The following is a 20,250-nucleotide window of genomic DNA, read 5'->3' on the forward strand; positions in this document are numbered from 1 at the left end:
GGTAAGGCCCACTGAGATATACAGTAAAACCTTGGATTGCGAGTAACTTGGTCTGTGAGTGTTTTGCAAGACGAGCAACATTTTTAAATGTTAAGTTGATAAATGAGCGAGGTCTTGCAATATGCGTAGTACGTATACGCTTTGTCTGCCGAGCGTCACGTGATTACAACTGATATACGAGTGCTTTGGATTACAAACACGTTTCCGGAACGAATTATGCTCGCAATCCAACGTTTTACTGTATAGTTCTTTTTTTATAAAGGACCTGGCCACAAATGATTGCTTGAAGTGTCGGCTTATCATCTGGAAATTTCTAGCAACCAAATACTCTAAACGCATGTTGATTCTAAATGTGGAGGGAAAAATGGGAAGACCCGGAGAAAAATTCACACGATCACGGGGAGAACATGCAAACTCCAAATATACAGGTGTCTTGGTTGGGATTGAACCCACACCCTCCTATATACCAGGCGAGATATTAAACATCCAATACACCAAACACCAGATACACCATTTCTAAAAAGTGTCTACCCAATACACAAGCATATTATTTTGCACACAAGCCTAGTACTGTATATCTGAAATGTGTCCAATGTACCATTACTAATACATGTACAATTTAACGAGTGAAATCGCAACATGAATATGAATGACACTTGTGCGCAATATTTTAATGAGAACGAGATGAATTGTCTAAATGGAAACTGAAAAAATATATGTAAACTCTTGAGCATGAAGGTCATCTCTTTGCTTTCTCTCCCTGTAGTATTTCACCCCCCACTTCCCTTCAAATATCCCTCTTCTTCAAAATAGTGACAATTATGTGGCTCTTTCAATACAGAATTTTAAGATGTGGTTAAATTTAAGTGCTTCAAATAATATAACCTTTATAATATCTTGCCCGATGAAGCTGATTGTAATTATCAGCAAAACGTCGTACTCAAATTTAAAAATGCTGTTGATTCTCTCTTCAACACACCGGTGGGCTAAAGAAGTGAATTATTTTGTCCTTTGAAAAACGTGACACATTTTTTACTGTTTGGCCGTGTCGGGTGGTGGAGGGTCGCGACACATTTATAAATAACGCGATCCGACCCAAAAACCCATATTATGAATAATTTTGAATATTGGTCGCGAAAGCCTAGGTGTTAAATATAACCTTTAGCCTCATCTGTTATTTGCTCTTATTAAATTGTCTCCACTACCTTTAATTTCTTTGACATAGTTTTAAGTGTTTTCCATGATGTATCGATTGGCTAAAATGTTTGCTAAAATGGGTTAATTATAAAATACCTCAGTCCACCTAAACCCTATTTTTTTACTCTATGGGTCTCCAAACTCCAACACGTGTGAGGCACTGCTAATTTTCACCCATGGTGCTGAGGCAGCTGAAGGAATTCTCCACTCCTACGAGTGGTCAATCTTTCAACACTTGCGACTTCCCACAATGTCCCAGTAATTTATTAGCCAATAAACCACAAATGCTTTCCACATAATATCATGTTGTGATGGTTAATTGTGTAAAAAAAAGTTTTTTTATAGATGTAATTTCAACCCGCTGCATTATCAAAGGGATATTGCCAATTAGTTTCCAATAAGTAAAAACACTAAGTCCATTAATGCAATTTCTATAGCCATTTTTATGAAATGTTGTGCTTTGTAAAAATATACAAAAATATACAAATACTGTAAACATGGTGGGCAGAACTGTTAGTTGGTCTTACCTATTCATCTATGATCTCCTAAACATCGATTCAAATGATTGAGGTTTATTCTACTGGCCTGGAGGGGGTTTACCTTTTATGAGGTACACGTTTTTATTTCCCCTAAATAGTTTTTTATCACTTATCTGTCTGGTTGTCCCTTCCTTTGACATACACAAAGAATGGAAATTCAAATTATAAGCATGTATTTTACCGTGACCTTGCAGAGCATGAATATCCTGAACCTACCTTCACCACGGGTAGATCAAACACCTCACGGGCCTCGCTCACTTCCGCATGCTCGCCATCCTCCGATATGACATGCGATGCCAGCGAGAAACAGGACGCTTCCTTCCCCTTGTTGTTCTTTAGAAGCTCCACCACCTGCAGCACGAGCAATGCACATTGAGGTATCATCAGTCACATCCAAACGAGCAATGTAGTGGTGCTCTCCAACATTGGTGGCCCTGAACCAGTTGTGGGTACGGGACATTTCCAAATCGGGAGTCAGTCTATCGGTAGGATGGGCACTGTTCACTTCCCACAAAGCAGTACAAACTTTATCAATGCAAGATAAATTATGGGCTTAATCAATTCCTGAATGCGAGTCAGATAATTTACGATTAACGCCATCAACTGTATGTTGAACTTCTTTTGCACCGTAAGTAACCAACCGTGCTAATCTTTAAAATGACCAGCTATTTTATCATGTTGTCGCGAAGGTTGTATATTGAAGACAAAAGTCAGTGTCTCCCTGCTCAATTTGAGCATTGGGATGGCACTTTTCTATACTGACGGCCAACTGTGTCAGTGGTGGAAATTCCACATTCTCATTTCAGGGGGTTATTCTCTTTATACAATATACGCCCACTGTTAACCTCTTACGAAACATTTTCATTATGGGCCCTGTGGGTATGGCCATGCTAAGGCGACCCACCGTTGTTCACTACACATAAACAAACTTTAGAGGCCGGTAGAGTCCCCTGATGTACTTTTACGTGCCTATGTGTATGTACGTGTTCGCGGGAACGGCAGCGATGCGGTGGTTCACACTTTACTCCAGTCTCAACAATCAGTTCAATTCCAAGTGGCACGCAAATTAATGTGGCCGAGACAAGAGTGGGGAGAAGGGAGAGAAGACGGGGCTGCTAAGAGAGATGTGTTTCGTGTTGGTAGGCCTGTGCCTCTCCGTGCATGTATCTATTGCTGTGCCCTTCTCTATGGCTTTACGCGTGGCAGTACTGTATCTGTCGTCTTTCTCCGTGTACCCTGTCTCTTTCCCTTTCAATGTCTCATCGTCGCTTTGCTTCTCTACGTGTCTGTCTCTCCAGGTCTGTTCATCTCTCTCTCAATATCCCTCCATACGTCTCTTCGGTCCCTCTCCGCGTCCCTCAACGCGGACAAGTCACCCCCGGGGAACTCCCCGACCCCGTGCAGCCTTTCCCGCGCTACAGCCGCGCACTGAGGCCCCCTTGGCGGCATGGGCTTCTATCCGAGAGCGGCGGCTCTCCGACTGCGTAGGCCTCGCACCTTCTTGTCGACGTCGCCCACCACGTAGAACTTGACGTCCTTGAAGAGATCATCGGGGGTTGGCGGCTGTGCCCCCTGGCCCTCGGAGGCCATGAGTGGATTTCGGGCGAAGAGAAAGCGGTCAAGCTCCGTATTTTTCCTCCCAAAGCAAAGCGCGGGAGAGAAAGGCGGGCTATGGCGCAATCCACTGCGTCCCCTGACGTGGGGGCGGGTGTCTGTGACGTCATCATACATCATCCGACCCCACAGTCGATGATGGCGCAAACCATTACGTTAACACCCCCCTCCCCTCCCACAGGCCGTTGGAGACGATGAAACAGTCCACTGCGCTTACCTTATATGGGTGTGGATGGCGTAGTCCATTCTGAGTTTCAGTCACGAGGGGGGGTGGTGGTTAGGGGTTAGACTTAACTTGACAACATTTCATTACGAGGCTGGTCAATGTAAATGTGGAGGCAGGGTTTTCAATCAAATAGGTAAATGATGAGACAAACAGTAAGAGAAACACGGAACCAGGTTCTGCTAACGTATTGTATCCAAAATACTCCACAACAACGCATAGTTTGTATCCAATATTGCGGTTTGCGTTGACCAGGGGCACGTAGTGTAGATGGAGTACTCTTGCCAATAACTGCTGACAAACCTAACAACATTTGTTTAACACGCCTGGCTGCTGATGATATGTAGAACGTTGAAACTGGAATATCACTAGGCCGGTGGAGTAAATGTTACATTTTATATGGGGAAGCTCAGGAGTGTTCTATTTTGTATCCATAATGGTCCACAACAATGCACAAACAATTCGTGCCATGGTCATTAGTTTGCGCTATTTTGGCCTAATATTCTAAACTGGCCATCCGTCTTGGACGCAGTGGGAGTGCCTGCAACTTTAAAATTGCTGGATATAAAACGTTGTAGACGAGGTTGTGGTTGACTTTCAGTGCGGTCCACCTCTGCTCTCCTTGCCCTTTTATAAATCTGTTATTACAGGCGACCCCCGCACCTACGACCTAATTGGTTCCTGGACGATGGTCGTAAGTCGAACCCTTATTTCCCATAGGCTCAATGTTATACATTGGGATTCCGTTCCTGAAAACCCATTACATACCATAAAATATACCAAAATTGACCACGAAAATAAATGTAATAACCCTAAGTAAACATAACTTTAAAATAAATGTATTAAGCATAAACAAACACTTACATTTGAAAATGTAAAAGTAATTTTCTGCACGCACAGCACATATCCTCTTCTCAGACGTAGCGAAAGGTGAAAATGTTTCAAAATTTGAAGAAAATGTACAAAGAGGCGAAGAGCGCTGTGAAAGAGACGCTGCTTCGTTCACTCTCGGCGCAGCTGCAGACTTGTCAGGCTATATACTCGAACATGACAGAAGAGCAAAAGCAGCGCCACCAGGCGACGAGTGTGCGCGTGACGATGTCCCAAACATTTTCACTAAGGGCTGGGGTCTAAAAAAAGTGGGCGGGCATTCATAGAAAGGGTGAGGGCCTCGAGAAAAGGTGTGGGACCTACAGTGAGGGAAAAAAGTATTTGATCCCCTGCTGATTTTGTATGTTTGCCCACTGACATAGAAATGATCAGTCTATAATTTTAATAGTAGGTTTATTTGAACAGTGAGAGACAGAATAACAACAACAAAATCCAGAAAAACGCATGTCAAAAATGTTCTAAATTGATTTGCATTTTAATGAAGGAAATACGTATTTGACCCCCTCTCAATCAGAAAGATTTCTGGCTCCCAGGTGTCTTTTATACAGGTTACACTCCTCTCTGTGTATTCTCTCTCTCTCTCTTTGTGTGTCCGTGTCTGTGTTTGGTCTTTCTCTCAAATTTAGCAATCTTTGGAAGAACGTAATCAACCAGGTGGGGTGTTGTCTGTTGTGTTGGTCGACTCTCTGGTTGTATTGCATTGTATTTCTGAGTTTACTATGTTTTTTTTCTCATTCATTCGTACCTGATGATGGTTGCTTGTGTTGCAATCAAAACGTCGAATTCTATTGTTATTTAATTTATTTTCTTTCTACGTGACCTTACCGAAAGCACTAAAGAGTAATTCCTTCAGTCACGAAAGCTTCGAATCCAGGATTACTTTTATTCAGAATGCAACTCCACAGGAAATTAAAACAGGCCGATAAATGCAGGTCCCTCACGTCTTATACACCCTTTGATAATCTGAATGCACATTAACGAAAGCGGCACAGAACAACTGTTTTTTACGACGAAGGGGAAGCATTTTCCACAAAAGCAAACGACGTACATGCCGCAATTACAACACACGTCACCGTGGCTACTCGGCTAACAGAATGCAGTCAGACTTCATTAGCATGTGAGTCTACAATTCCACGACCCGAAGCAGGATAGGGCCAGTCTCAGGCCCAAGCCGTGCTCAATCTCATATCCATGTCCTCTGCATGTGCTCGTGCCTTCCCACCTCATGTAGTCTTCACATTCACACACCCTCTATTCTCCTACCTCTTGTGGCCAAATGACTGACCCGTGCTTGGAAAGTAGCAACTTCACTGAGAACGAAACTTAATTAGTTTTCATGGGACATACAACTTGTCAACTCGAGCTGGCCTGATATAACCTGATGTCTCCCAAACTCGAGTGGAAGGGCACCTTTAGTTGGTAAAAAAATGGAGTTGCCATATTTTTTTCAATATGAAATGGACAGGTCTTTTGCAGAAATACTTCACAGTAAGACTCACTCAGAAATACTTCGAGTAAAAGGTCAAGACTGCATTGCTGATGAGAATGTTAAATATTATAATAAAATTAAGTCTTCCTGCCACCGACATGTATTGTTGTAATTTGGGGAATTCTGACAAAATTTGACCAGAGAATTCAGGCTACACCAAGAATTCGTGACCAAGTCGAGTTTGACAAAAACAAAATATGGGAAATGCCCTGCCAGGTTGACAACAAAAATTGAAACTCGATTAATGTGGCTCAAGGGAACGTGACTTCATAGCGATCAGGGCAACCATGGTATTAAGTGGATAACAAAATGTTTAAAAAACGCTGTTCTTAACAAAGTATTTATTCTAAAGAAAGTGTAATGCAAGGGTGCTTCCACTTGTAAGAACACTTTTATGATAGCACAGGTCACACTTTTAAAGTCATGGGAAAAATACGTCAGGCATATCACCAACTCAGCCAGGATATGGCACGTTTTCACACGTCGTGGAAATGAGGAATTATTGCCACATGAGCAATAGAAATGTGTTGATGGGCACGTGATTTACCAATTAAGTGTGGAGACATCCATTTCCGTTGTAGATTGCTCAAGTTTGATGGACACACGATACAAGTGTAAACCCTGCATTGGCCCTAAAATGCTAACTTAAAGAGAGGACTGAATACACTAGATTTATGTTAGGGTGAAGATTATAGCTAACATTATGCCCCCCTGCTCCATGTAACATCCCAAATAAATTAGTAAAGTTGTATGCATCTCATTTTTAAATTACATGTTTTCCACAACTGATGAAGTGTCTCCCTAACCCATAACACAAAAGCAACCTGCAAATAAACGCATTTTCAACTGTTAAATGCGAATATGAAAATATTAACATTTAAATCACACAGAACTACACGGTACATCACAGGAAAGATATTAAAATTAAATTGACATGCACATTCTTTTTTTATTCATATGGATACTGCTCTGGGCGGTGCAAATGTCATGCATTTTTATTCCTTTTTTCTAAACTCAAAAATATTTAAGTGATTGCCACAATTATACTGTTATACACATGGTCCATTTTTTCCCTTCCAAACCAAGTTAAATTAGTGCATTAATCTCAAAATGTGAGCTTGTTGGTATATTACCGATATCTTAAATTTAATTTTTTATTTCAATTTATAAGTCAGTGAATGTTCTGTCCACAGAACAATCTGTTCTCTGTGTAGGTTTCTTAACTCTAAATGCCAGCATTGTTGTTGTACATTATGCACAATATTCATCAAATCGGTCTATATATTTAAGTCTGGCAGCGTGGTTGAGTGAAGGATTAATCAATATCAACATTTAAAAGAAGTCTACAGACAGAGCCGGCCCAGCCACTAAGCGACCCTTGCAATTGCAAAGGGCCCCGTGGACAGCAGAGGGCCCCCCTAGAGTCACTGCTAGCTAGTGGGTGAAAAAAATCATACATCAAAGGGGCCTCCAACCAAATTTTGCTTAGGGCCCCCAAAGGTCTAGGGCCGGTTCTGTCTACAGATGATACCTTCTCATCTCCCACGCCACAAAGAGTACATTATTAATCCCCAGAGGTCTCTCAACAGGTACGCTTCAAAAAAATTGCATAACCAGACTTTCCCCCTCCTCATAGCATGCCGTTATACACCCGTGTTTGATGTTTATAATGATGAATAACCCCTTAAGGACTTCGAGGACCATTATGGCAAGCAAAACTACGAATATAGTTTCTCCAGAGACATTTCCAGTGAACTTTATACAGCAGCTTACACATATTACAATTGAATTCCCAGCAGTCCTTCGCTGTAGAGGCGCTGCTTGTATTTCATACGAATTGCCATTTGCTTGTGTGTTGAAGGGGATGCACACTCGTAATAATTTAAGTATCTCCGCCGCTGTTTAGTGAAATCTTGTTGCAGTCGACGTTTTTCCCACGAAAGTCGCTTGCTCGGGATTGTGTTCAACGAGCCATTCTCTGCAGGTCACGTGGCAACAGATGGGAGTTCCAATAAAATCACTCTTGCATCTTATTTTTTTCATACTTATTTGAACTAGTGTATTTTCTCAGTCGTTACAAAACTACTGGTTGAGCACGTATCACTATCGGATCCAAGCCTTTGCAAGGCCATTGTTCACGTTCGGGATGCATGCACTTCTTCACAAAGCATCAGCTAATTAGCTGGAGTGTGGAGGCAACTTCACTGACCAACTTCAACAGGAGTTGCACCTTTTGCCATGATCATTCGTGGTAAACCCATGCGGTGACAGTACTACACGCACTAGAAAATGGTGGCGGGTGCAAGCTGAGGAAAATATGTAAAAAAGTCCCCACTGAACATGAAAGGAAAACATCATGGAAGGCGGAGGGAAAAATAAAGTGTACAAGAAAACAAGCAAACTTCCAAAAAGGCAGCCATGTAATTCATTTAAAATGTAAGCTTAAATTACACTATTTATAAAGCTACAAAACTGTTTTGTTTAAATATGCGAACAGGACGATACAAAAATTAGCTGATGTTAGAAAAAATATTACAGACAACAAAATGAACACAAAACATCCCATGACAGAGAATTCACCTGTAGTCTCCATTTACTTACTCAGTAGCTTCGGTCAGCTCTATTTCTCCTCTTAAAGTCCAAGTAATACTACTATACAGTCCTTGTTGGCTTGCATGGCCATCAGTTAAATTATCAGAATGTTTATACAGTATGTTGTATATAACCCTTTATGTTTCTCAACCACAAGCAGGATATACTTTGCCTGAGCTCTTATTCCCACTTGTTTAAAAAAAGAAACATTTGTATATTTTTACATGAGCATTCCCTTAGTCTATGAGATACAGCTTAACCATTTCCACATCAGAAAGCTGCATTGGCACACAAACATAATTTCCCCAAACGGTACAGAAGTGCCATGCCTAGAATTAATCTCCTGGGTATCCAGAATAATCTTAGGCACGTGTTTAGTTGCAGTCTTGACAAAGGTTAAGCAAGCATTTCATCTAATATGCAATTGTCTTCGGCAATATTTTAATTTCACAGTGCTTTACTAAATTAACACGTTTGTTTATTTTCTTTAAACAAAGATTTAGGGTGGCTACAATAACAGGAAGCAGTTCTGTTGGAAACAAGATGTGGGTGGCACAAGTGTCTGGGTGCACCCTATCACTGCTGGATGTGGACCCAGCTGGTGCTTTGAATGGTTGAAGAGAATAATAATTAATCAACCGGGAAAATCTTCTTACTCTTCCTCTTCGTCATCCACCTCTTCAAACCTCTTCTCCTCCTCTTCCTGAAAACACTCGATGAAGAAGTTGGTGATGGACTTGTAGAGGTGCCTTCTGGCCCGATCCTCCATCAGGAAATGACCCATGTCTGGGAATATCTGCCCGGAATAAATAAACGTTAATGCATTTTTGTTAACCAAAAATTTGCATTTAAACCTCCCAGTCTCACGTGGCTTTATCTCAGTGTATTTAAAGAGGGGGTGTATATTGGGTTTGAATGTTGCAAAAAATATGTTTGACTAGAAGACTATACACAATACACTGCATGTATTGCCATGTTGGCAACTCTGGTGGCAAGTAGACGACAGGGAAAATAATGCATTGATTCATGTTATTTGAATTATACATTTAACAATCTATCTTTCTGACAATTGAACCTTATGGCGGGACCCCGGGGTCCCATAAGCCCCCGGCTCTCGCATCAACTGCGTTGCGACGTTCATTTTATGTCTGTTGAAGGCGAACAATATTGCAATCGATTCCTCTTGACGAGCTCTACACGATGCGCTAATCAAAGTTTCAAAGTTGTGTTTCTTCTGCGCATTCGTCCTCGCTGCACTTGGACGACATGACAACAGAATGATCCGCGCCAAGTGGGTCGCGGCGTTTATGTGCGCGGTGGGACGGAGTCGCCAAAAATAAATAAATTACGGTTTTGACTTGTTTATTTGGGACCCTGGGGTCCTGCCATAAGGTTCACTTGCTGCACATGGGAAAGTGAACAGACATTATAAAAGTGAATGATGGCGCTCAGTTTAACTTGAAGGGAAATGTCGAATTATTGACCAAACAACGGGGGATGCCCTGTATTGGCTAGGTCTAATGATGTTATAGAGTGACATAAGATTGCCTTACTTTCCAGCTATGGGGTGAAATAATATAACAGCAAGCGGCCTTGTCAGATTAAGTCATGTTTTCACTTATTCATACGGACATCCTATACACAGGATAACTTGTATGCAATACATTTTACACCAACCTCAAGGCAGATCCCACAACAAGTGGGATCCTACTCATATATATATTTTTTAAATTAATGTTATGTTAAAATGCACGTTCAACAGCCCAAGGCATACAGCAGCACAGCAATCAAGATGTATACTGCATATGTTGTGGTTGAATTAATGTGTTATAGAGATTATCCACGAGGTGGCGCGCACACCACAATGGATCGTCGCAGCCCAGGCCCGATAGGGACCAACCCACACGATGGGGCTCTGTGGCCGCGTGCATTAAACACCTTCAGTGATTTCCCCCTCCATTAATTCACAACTGTTTTAAATGAGAAAATCTAGGAGAATTTCCTGAAGATGTTCAAGCAACCAGTTACTGAGGCAAAAGAGCATAGTGTAATGGTGTCAGCATGTAATTTTTACCCCTTCAAGTTAAACGATAGAAATAACCTATATACTTTTGACTTAAAACTTTCGTGACTGCAGGAATTAATATTCTTGGTTCTTTCGGTAATGTCACGGAGATAGAATAAAAATAATAAGTTGAAAATAATAAAAGCAAAAAACCCACGACGTTTCGATCGCAACACAAGCGGTCATCATCAGGCGGAGAGAAAAGAGGGGGCAAGCCTCCAAATGCAACTGCTTATAAGGGTTTCCAAAGTGAGTGGGAGGGGGGCGAGAGCTGGGAGGAGGAGGGCTCCACAGCGCAAACAGCATGGGCGGGGCAGCCAGTCAGCCAGTGCTAATGTAGGAGCAGACAATGCGGGGGGGAAGGGGGTAGATATAGGGGAGAGAGAGGGGAGGTAGAGAAAGGGGGAGAGAGGGGGGGGTAGAGATGGGGGGGGCATTGCACCTCGCTACAGACATCCACACTGCTGACGGTAAACGTTGACAAGAAAACACAAATCAAGTCAAGAGTTATCTCAATTAAAAAAGAGGGAAGATATCGTCATCCTCTCAGCCGATAAGGGCAATACCACGGTCATCATGGACAAAAACGTGTACAATAACAACATTCAGGACCTACTTAATGATGGTAACTACACAAACATTTTACGATATCCCACAAACTTTCTCGTTACAAAAACTAACAGTATCATCACTGATTCATCTTCATTAATTGAACAGACCAAACGGTTTTCCTTAAAACCTTCTGCTGCTAGACCACCCAGACTATATGGCGTACCAAAAATCCATGAAGAAGGTACACCCCTTCGTCCCATCGTCTCCACCATTGGCTCACCCACCTACAAACTGGCCCGATATCTGTCTGAGACCTTGCAGCCATTCACTGGGAAGACCACCTCTTCTGTTCTTAACTCAGCTCACCTGGTATCGTCAATTAAAGACATCTCACTGTCAAGAGTAAATTTGTTAATTCGTTTTGATGTAGTTTCTTTGTTCACCAAAGTTCCTGTGCCCGATACCATTGCAATAATTGAAGATTTGGTCCAACAAGAACTGAATGCTGATGTACCGGCCCTGGTGAGACACTACCTCACCAATACATACTTCACCTGGAATGGAACATTCTACAAACAAACTGAAGGCACCCCAATGGGTTCTCCCTTATCTCCGGTTGTGGCCAACATTTTCATGGAAGAATTTGAGACAGACGCCATCCAGGCATCCACTCTACGCCCATCCTTGTGGAAGAGATACGTGGATGACACGTTTGTCATCTGGCCACATGGCCGACCGGCTCTGAAACAATTCCTCAACCACATCAATTCCATACACCCAGCAATCAAATTGACCATGGAAGTAGAAAAGGATGGCATGCTACCTTTCTTGGATGTCTTAATAAAAAAGACACCAGATGGCTCATTGAGCCACTCTGTCTACAGGAAAGTAATGTATACTGACGCCTACCAAAAACCTGATTCCCACCACCATTCATCCCAGAAGAATTCCCTCATCAAAACGCTACACCATAGAGCTCAATGTATCTCTGACCATGAACACCTGACCAGTGAACTCAAACACGTACACCAGGCTCTCAAGGCGAATGGATATTCTGACTACACAATCTGCAAAGCCATCACCCCAACCGTGAGGAAGGAGCCATCGGAAGATCCAATCAAAACCATCACCTTGCCTTACATAGCAGGGATAACCAAATATTTCCAAAATCTTGAACAAACACAAGATCCAGGTCCGATTTAACACAGTGCATAAAATTCGTGATCTGATCCCATCTGTGAAGGACAATATTCCTGACATGCAATATTCCGGTGACTACAAACTAAGCTGTGTCTGCGGCAGTAGTTACATTTGGGAAACTAAACGACATCTCTCGCACTGTGTTCATGAACATAAGGCAGATCTGATACACAGCAGGACCAATCCTTCTGCCGTGGCTGATCATTACATTATTGCGGCTGGCTCACGTGAAATTGATTTCTCTAAGACGATGGTACTTTGCAAGCCGACTGGCTATCAACAAAGATTTGTTCACGAAGCCATCCATAGAAACAGACACAATTTCAACCGAGACGACGGGTTTAAACTCAGCAATCATTGGAAAGATGTCATCAACCATTTTGGGTCATAACTTAATTTGTGTTTTCTTGTCAACCTCTACCGCCAGCAGTGTGGATGTGTGTAGCGAGGTTCAATGCCCCCCCCTCTCTCCCCCTATCTCTACCCCCCCTCTCTCTCCCCCTATCTCTACCCCCCCTCTCTCTCCCCCTATCTCTACCCCCCCCCCTCTCTCTCCCCCTATCTCTACCCCTTCCTCTCCCCATTGTCTACTCCTACATTAGCACTGACCTACGCCATGCAGCTCTCCTCCTCCCAGCTCCCCCATTGTCTGCTCTTACATTGGCACTGGCTGATTGGCTGCCCAGCCCATGCAGTTTGCGCCGTGCAGCCCTCCTCGTCCCAGCTCTTGTCCCCCGCCCACTCACTTTGGAAACCCTTGTAAGCAGTTGCATTTGGAGGCTTGCCCCCTCTTTTCTCTCCGCCTGATGAAGACCGCTTGTGTTGCGATCGAAACGTCGTGGGTTTTTTTGCTTTAATTATTTTCAATTTATTTATATATATAAAAAATTATACGTGACTTTACCGAAAGAACCAAGCATATAACCTATATACATGACATAAAATAATTAAGCAATGTGTCCTTCACACGTCCGTCTCTCCGAATAAAAAATTATTATTTCGTACACAACCCATCAGTCGCATTGCCATTTGGGAGCACACAAGTACAGCAGCATTGATTCAAGACAAGCAAACTCTGAACCGGTTTAGGCATACAGTGCAGTGTTTTATCAGCGAAGTCAGGCTTGCATGAATCAATGGTGGTGAAAATATACAAAACATTGTGTTATGTGTACACTCGCATATAGTTGTCTGTATATTTACTACTGCCAAGCCAAAAGGCATTGTCTTTCATGATGAAACAATCAAGGGGCATTGCTCATATCTGTTGGGCAGTGGAGTTAATTTCACATTCATATGGCTGTAGCCAGTGGCATTGATTTAATCGACTGTGAATTCCCCACACAGTGGCATTGATTTAAATCAGCCCTGGAGAAATGAAGGGCTGAGTTGACTGCTGCAGATATTGTACTTTGGGGTTACTCTGCCCACCATAAGAATGTGTAAATGTTACCAATAGCTTGTATAATAATATAACCATAGCTCTAATTAAAATAACCCTTCAATTTCTTAAAAAATATTAACACGTACTAAATGAATGTGACAAACCTACCAGAGCCAAGTTTGTTAAAATATATTCTCTATTTACCTGCACTATAAAAAAAAATCTGCATGAAGGTGAGATTTAAATATTTGTTCATGAAACTGAGTTCAGTCCGGGCCGTGGCTAACACCAGTGGTGGGTGATATCTGAACCGATCCTGGGTCTCCCCTTTATGTAACCTGCACTGACCAGTGTAAAACAAGTGGACTGACAATTTGCTGTAAATCGCTCCTGTATTGTCATATATCTACGCTGGGTAAAAGTGGGATATGAATTAAGTTATGTATGTATGTAGGTTGAACTTCTTTCGCACCGTCTGTTGCCAACTGTGCTAATCGGAGGTGCAGGGAACGCCAAACTAAACACAAAAATCAGTTGTAAAGAAATTCGATTTCAATAGAAATTATAAAGTGCAAAGCTGCATTGACTTCCTAATATTGGAAGAGCATTCCAGATGGCCGCAGAAGTGCATCTGAAAGCATGCGATGCGGTAACCGTCATTATTGAGGTAACCATTTTTTTACTTAACTGTGGAGGTACAAAAGGGTGCAGCTGAAATTCAACAATACACAGAGTCTGTTTCAGCAAATTATCATACGTTGACAGCTAATTGTTACGTACACAAATGTCTAAACAAAATAAAGATGTTCATATTGGCAAAGCAAAATAGTAATTTTCAGGGGTGACAGCAATTTAAAAATAAAATGCTAGATTTAAGAGTAGAATCTGTGGGTGTGATTCCAGAAAATAGAAACACGTCATTAAATATTATTTGGCTCTTTCGGTAAAGTCACGTAGATGGAAAATAATAAAATACAAATTATGAAAAATAAAGTCATAAAAACCAAAAACTCACGACGTTTCGATCGCAACAAAAGTCTCTCTGATGCTTGTGCTGCGATCGAATTTTTTTTTATTCTACATGACTTACTGAAAGAACCAAAGAATATGAATTCCTGCAGTCACGAAAGGTTAAAGTCAAAACGTAATTAAATGTCAAGTTTTCCATTACAAGTCCAAGTCAATGTCAGAATAAAACGGAACCTCGTTCCACTGTTGTTGAATTACAGAATACACAAGCCTGGCAATTTAAAATTTAGCTGCACACGGATAATTGGGTATATTGCCACAAGGACGACACCAATAAAAGTTACAAACGAAATGCCTTGTTGTTAGCGGTGATTGCATTAAACACACCGTAACATTGCATGCACATTTACTGCAGACAATCAGCAGCCCACCTGGAGGGAGTAATTGGCTTCGGCGGCAATAAATTGCTTGATGAGCTCGGTCGTATGCTGAAAATGGACCATTGCTACAAAGAGGAGAGATCATCGCAAATGTTACCCACATCCAAAATAAACAACCACCAACAAAATACAGCAGGGATTACTTTTAATCTATGGTTGCATTTGACAGGATCTCACTAGAATTGAGCAGCAAGGGCTAAAACGACAATAAAATAAAACTTGCTTCCTCTACCCTGCTTACAAGGTTCATGATTTTAAAGCATGTGCAAGTCTATTTGATACCTTTCATCCTTATATTTCTCGAGAGCATCTATGAGCCTTTTTGAAATTGTTGATAATTGCACCCAAGAATGCATCGTTTAATGGAGTATTGTCATTAAGGTGTCATTGACCTCAATACAACAGTTCTACCCATAATGCAATGTGCCAGAAACACTTGATTAATTTTACTTGTAATACAATTGAGTTCAGTTCGTTGTGATTATTGAAGGGGTTGTCGATTACGCACTACTAACTAATAGGTAATTATTTATATGCCATATTAAATACTGTTCATCAGGAAAAAATACATACATTTAATTCTCATCAGGCCACATGACGTGAAGTGCCTTGTCCAACCCTTATTAACTAGATCTGTTTTGCTTCCTTATTCATGTTTTATAAATGAAGTCCACTATCTGAAACGTCACCTATTACATTTTTCTTTCTTTTTAAGGCAATGCTATTTATGTGTTTCAGTTTTTTAGTTTGTGGGAAAATGTAAGTATTGCAATTGACATGCAAAAGGTTGGATGAGTGAGGTTAGGCATTAATGATTGCCTTTTCAGAGTATCCTGCTAGATGGCACATTTATAACAGTGTGCAGCCCCATTGCTATATATTCTTTTTCAGATTAATACAAATGTTTTAAAAACAAATCTTAACCAGTGGCAGTCGCCTCTGTGGCTGTCCACAACCGGTCTAAAATTGTAAATAAAAAAACATATACGGTGATACTGTGATGCCAGTGGTGCACAAGCACAAATAACAAAACAAAACTCAACACACTCTTCAACGAATTATATGTAGTTAAGATTTCGATCGTTATCTCCTCGTATGAGTGTGGGATTTTTTGCCTTCTGCATCCTCCAGTTTTTCCCCACGCGCAGAAACGCTCTGTAATGAATTAGCCAAACTCTAAAGTAGGCCCCCTGGAAAAATATTGCTGTAGTCTGGAGACTGTGGGGCTTTCCTGGGTCATATATATATAATTTACCAAGGAGTAATGGGACGTAAAATGCTGGCCATATGTGAATACATTAATCACCGGATGAATTTTAAATACTAAAAGCGAATGAATATTTTTTTTGCAATTTTAATTAAGTTTAATATTATAAGACGAATAAGACGAATCACACTAAGATGTGAATTGGGAACACTTAAATCTACAGGATCGTACCCACTTTACCCCTTTTACACACGCGTAACATTGACGAGCGCTCTCCCTGCATTCTAAAGGAAATCCATTCATTTATTGAGCAACTAATTTTAAATACTTCACAAATGAATGTTGTACAAATCAGGCTCACTTTGTAAATAATTGTAAACGAAGTGAAGTTTGTAGCTCGTTTTTTTATGTTGTCAAACACAATACGATAATCATATTACATTTTTTTCAGAGGGTAGAATGTTATTTTGTTGTAGTGTTATAGATTCAGCATGCTATCTGACAAACCCGCAACTGTATTTCATCCTTTCTCACTTTTAGAGTGTTTTTTTTACAAATAAGGCAACAGAGACATTTAAATGAGCCCGAAGTGTCGGAATACCTATTATAATTTGCATAGAACATGCTGCATAATTATAACACTTTAAATAAACCAACTGTGAAGTTCATGGAATTATTTTAAACATAAAAACACAAACCAGTTTTAATTATAAGGGGTTATCGTCTATTAATGAACGTCTTTCAAAGCCATCCTTTGCTATTTTATTTTCTGCTTTTATCTTCTAAAAATGGAACCATGAAAAGCAACAAAAAGCTACAACTTGCGAATCCGTTTCCACCTGGCGGAGAGCCATCAAAGCGAGCGCGGCAATAACCAACCTTGCAGCAAATTGGCAATAATAATGTGGATTAATTGGCTGTGTAATAATTTTTCCTCTTCGTGCAGTGTATCGTGGATGATTGCGTTTACCGTCAGCTGTGCCGTGGATCAGCAGCACTTTCTCGTCCGTAAGCTTGGCCACCCTGTGGACAGCTCGTGACACCTGCATGCAAACACGGACATCGGAGGCACACTTAGCAGCATGCAAATATCCGGCCGTGACATTGCCGATGTTAAAACGTTATGGAGCTCTAGATTGTGCAAACAAGAAGCCTGGAGGTGTGTGTAAAAAAAAAAGGTTCAACAGTCTCCAACTTTTGCGCAGCAACCCATGTTAAAAATCAGCATAAAATGTGTTGCAGCCTTTTGAAATAAGAGCTAAATATTATTGAGATATTCTAGGCAATCACAGCGTATCTCTTTCATAATTGATACTGCAGAGGCTACAGATTTTACTGTATATATATCCCAGTCCAAAGAGCTCACCCAAATCAGGTAAAGGAACAACGATACTAATTGTGGCCGACTCAGGCCATGTTGAAATGATTCTAGATTTGAAGCTTTCGTGACTGCAAGGATTCATACTCTTAGTTCTTTCGGTAAAGTCACGTAGGTAAAAAATGAAATTAAAATCAATAAAAATAAAATAATATAATAAAATAATAATATAATATAATTATTTTATTTGTATTAATTTTAATTTCATTTTTTACCTATGTGACTTTACCGAAAGAACTAAGAGCATGTTGAAATGGGTGGGGCATTGCCCCCCATGCCCCCCCTCCCGCAAACTCCGCCCATGAGCACAATGTTACTAAAGTTAAGGAGTGTTTTTTATGGAGTGGAATTATTTTCGCCCCTGGCCAAGGTCTATTGATTTTCGTTATCGTGAAATGTAAACTAATAAACAATCTAAAGGCAGCAGCAGCATTATTTTCCACAGAAAAATACGCCTGGCGCTCTTAAATTCGTCAAGCTGAGAGCATCAGATTCAGTTTGTGGTTGGTGTCATCTCTACCTGCATTAAATAATTATTGATTTTGGCCACAGTGTGCAGCAGGGCTTCTCAAGACTCATCCCTTACACTTCAGGAGTGGGCAGGATATAATTTATTATTATTAATTAATGGCAGTGTGCAACGTGTAATGACGACGATAAACATTGAAAAGTAAAAGATTGGTGCACATGGAAATGTGAACCCAAGGACGTGTTAGGGGTGTGAGGAATGAAGTTTGGAAAAGTTTGGATAAATATACGTGTGTGTGTATATGCCACCACGTCTGAATGCAAACCATGGATCACCGATAGAAAACATAAATACAACCACATTTTGCCCTTACTGGTCCACTGCTAAATGTGACTCCAGGTGATTGAAATGTGATGTGGTGGACTCATCGCTACTGCCACTCATGTAAAATGTGATCCACGACGTCACTTACAGTCAACACTGGCTGTATTTCCAATTTTTTTTTTATTAAACTGAAATACTGCTGACTGCTCTGAACCAGCAACATTTACATGGCACATGAAAGTACGGATGAGCGTGGGCTATTATCACTGTCCCTATTGTCATTCCATATTGGTATTCAATTCAAGTACTGATTCAATAATGTTGTCAAAGAGGAGATGTAAAAGTGCTGGATTTTGTTAGGTCATTATGTGCTGGCATCATCTTCCAAATGTATAAAATTGCAAACATTACCGACAAATTACTCAATTTGAATGACACTTCGCATTCATCGTCCCCCTGCTGGCAGACTAATTCTTGCTTGCAGGCCGGTGCTGTGTTCACCTTGTGCCGCACAGCTGACATCAGGGGTTCCATTAGGCTAAAAACATTATTGTTTAAAACTGAGTTCTGATACGTTTTGTTATATTATGGGTGCGGTATGAACACAATAATTTTTTTTAATTACTATTACATGTAATGTCCAAACAATTATTCAAACCAAACAATATAGGAACATACAACAAAACAATTCACTTATATTTAATTGCTCTAATTAATTTAGTGCAAGCTACTCATACCTAAGGGAGCTAGAACAAGTTTAAGTTTATTTACAATTAGGTGACAAATTGTTCTCAGACATACATTTTTTAATTCATCTCAACAGCTTTTGAATGCATCCACTGATGACAAACTGCCTGTGGCATGCTCACAGCGATGTATTCTCAACATGTGCTCTCTCCATTGTAATTCTGTTGCTCCAATTGTTGCTACACAACACTGCCCATGAATATGGCTGTCATGATATACCATGATATATCATACACTATAAAATCTATAATCGTATTGTCCGTTTTGAAAAATATAATTATATCGTGATTATCACAGCTCATTTTATTTTCCGCAATATTTCATTTTGTGACAAAATATCTATTAAACTAAAAATCATTAAATTACCCCTTAAATTAGTGATTTGCATGGCAATTATACGATGCAATCATCATTCTTGTAGTTTATTCCAACTATTTTGTGTAACTGATGGTATGTGCATGATAAGCGTTATAGATTGCAATCAGTGTGTTGAGTCAACTGCTGTTGAAGAACTTTTAAAAGTCATCTTTATTCAGATCAGAGGTATAAAAAAGTGAAACAGAATATTCATATTGTGAAATTCAATACCGTATCATATTGTGAAAAATGATATCGTGGCAACTGTAGTCATGACACCCAATGTTAGTAATTTAAATATACAGTATAGATATTTTCAACTTTATCCTGAAATGTATGGCGAGGTCTTTTTAAAATATATTTTTTGAAAACGTATTCTTCAATTAAAGTAAGGTGTGTCACCCCATGATTAAAACTGTATTTTGTCAATCCTCTTTGCAACAGTATTGGACATGCATTTCAAGTCGCATTCTCATTGCATTAACGTAAAGTTGCTCGCTCATGCACATCTGGTCTGTCGCACCCTTGTCTACTAAATACTCATAAATTGCATCCCGACGATAGGACAGAATAGGCAATACAATTACAGCTAGTTATTATCTTTTTGAAAAGC

The 20,250-nt window shown here is 40.5% G+C and overlaps 2 protein-coding genes across 2 annotated transcripts in view; both read right to left on the reverse strand.

The window, feature by feature from the left end:
• PAXIP1 (PAX interacting protein 1) overlaps positions 1-3,468 on the reverse strand; it is an 88,966-nt gene extending 85,498 nt beyond the window's left edge. Inside the window, exons 1-2 of the mRNA XM_078616301.1 lie at positions 3,234-3,468; positions 1,953-2,087 (exon numbers count right to left, since the gene is read on the reverse strand). Of these exons, the coding sequence (XP_078472427.1) occupies positions 1,953-2,087; positions 3,234-3,467 (369 nt within the window). The 5' untranslated portion in view covers position 3,468. The remainder of the gene's footprint in view (positions 1-1,952; positions 2,088-3,233) is intronic.
• A 1,859-nt stretch (positions 3,469-5,327) lies between these two features.
• LOC144734254 (inactive dipeptidyl peptidase 10-like) overlaps positions 5,328-20,250 on the reverse strand; it is a gene marked incomplete at its 5' end in the record, with an annotated part of 402,709 nt that continues 387,786 nt past the window's right edge. The window contains 3 exons of the mRNA XM_078616418.1: positions 5,328-9,341; positions 15,147-15,220; positions 17,333-17,405. Coding sequence (XP_078472544.1) covers positions 9,198-9,341; positions 15,147-15,220; positions 17,333-17,405 — 291 coding nt within the window. The remainder of the gene's footprint in view (positions 9,342-15,146; positions 15,221-17,332; positions 17,406-20,250) is intronic.

Source organism: Lampetra planeri, chromosome 1 (genome assembly GCF_965212315.1).
Source record: "Lampetra planeri chromosome 1, kcLamPlan1.2.h2, whole genome shotgun sequence".
NCBI classification, from domain to species: Eukaryota; Metazoa; Chordata; class Hyperoartia; order Petromyzontiformes; family Petromyzontidae; genus Lampetra; species Lampetra planeri.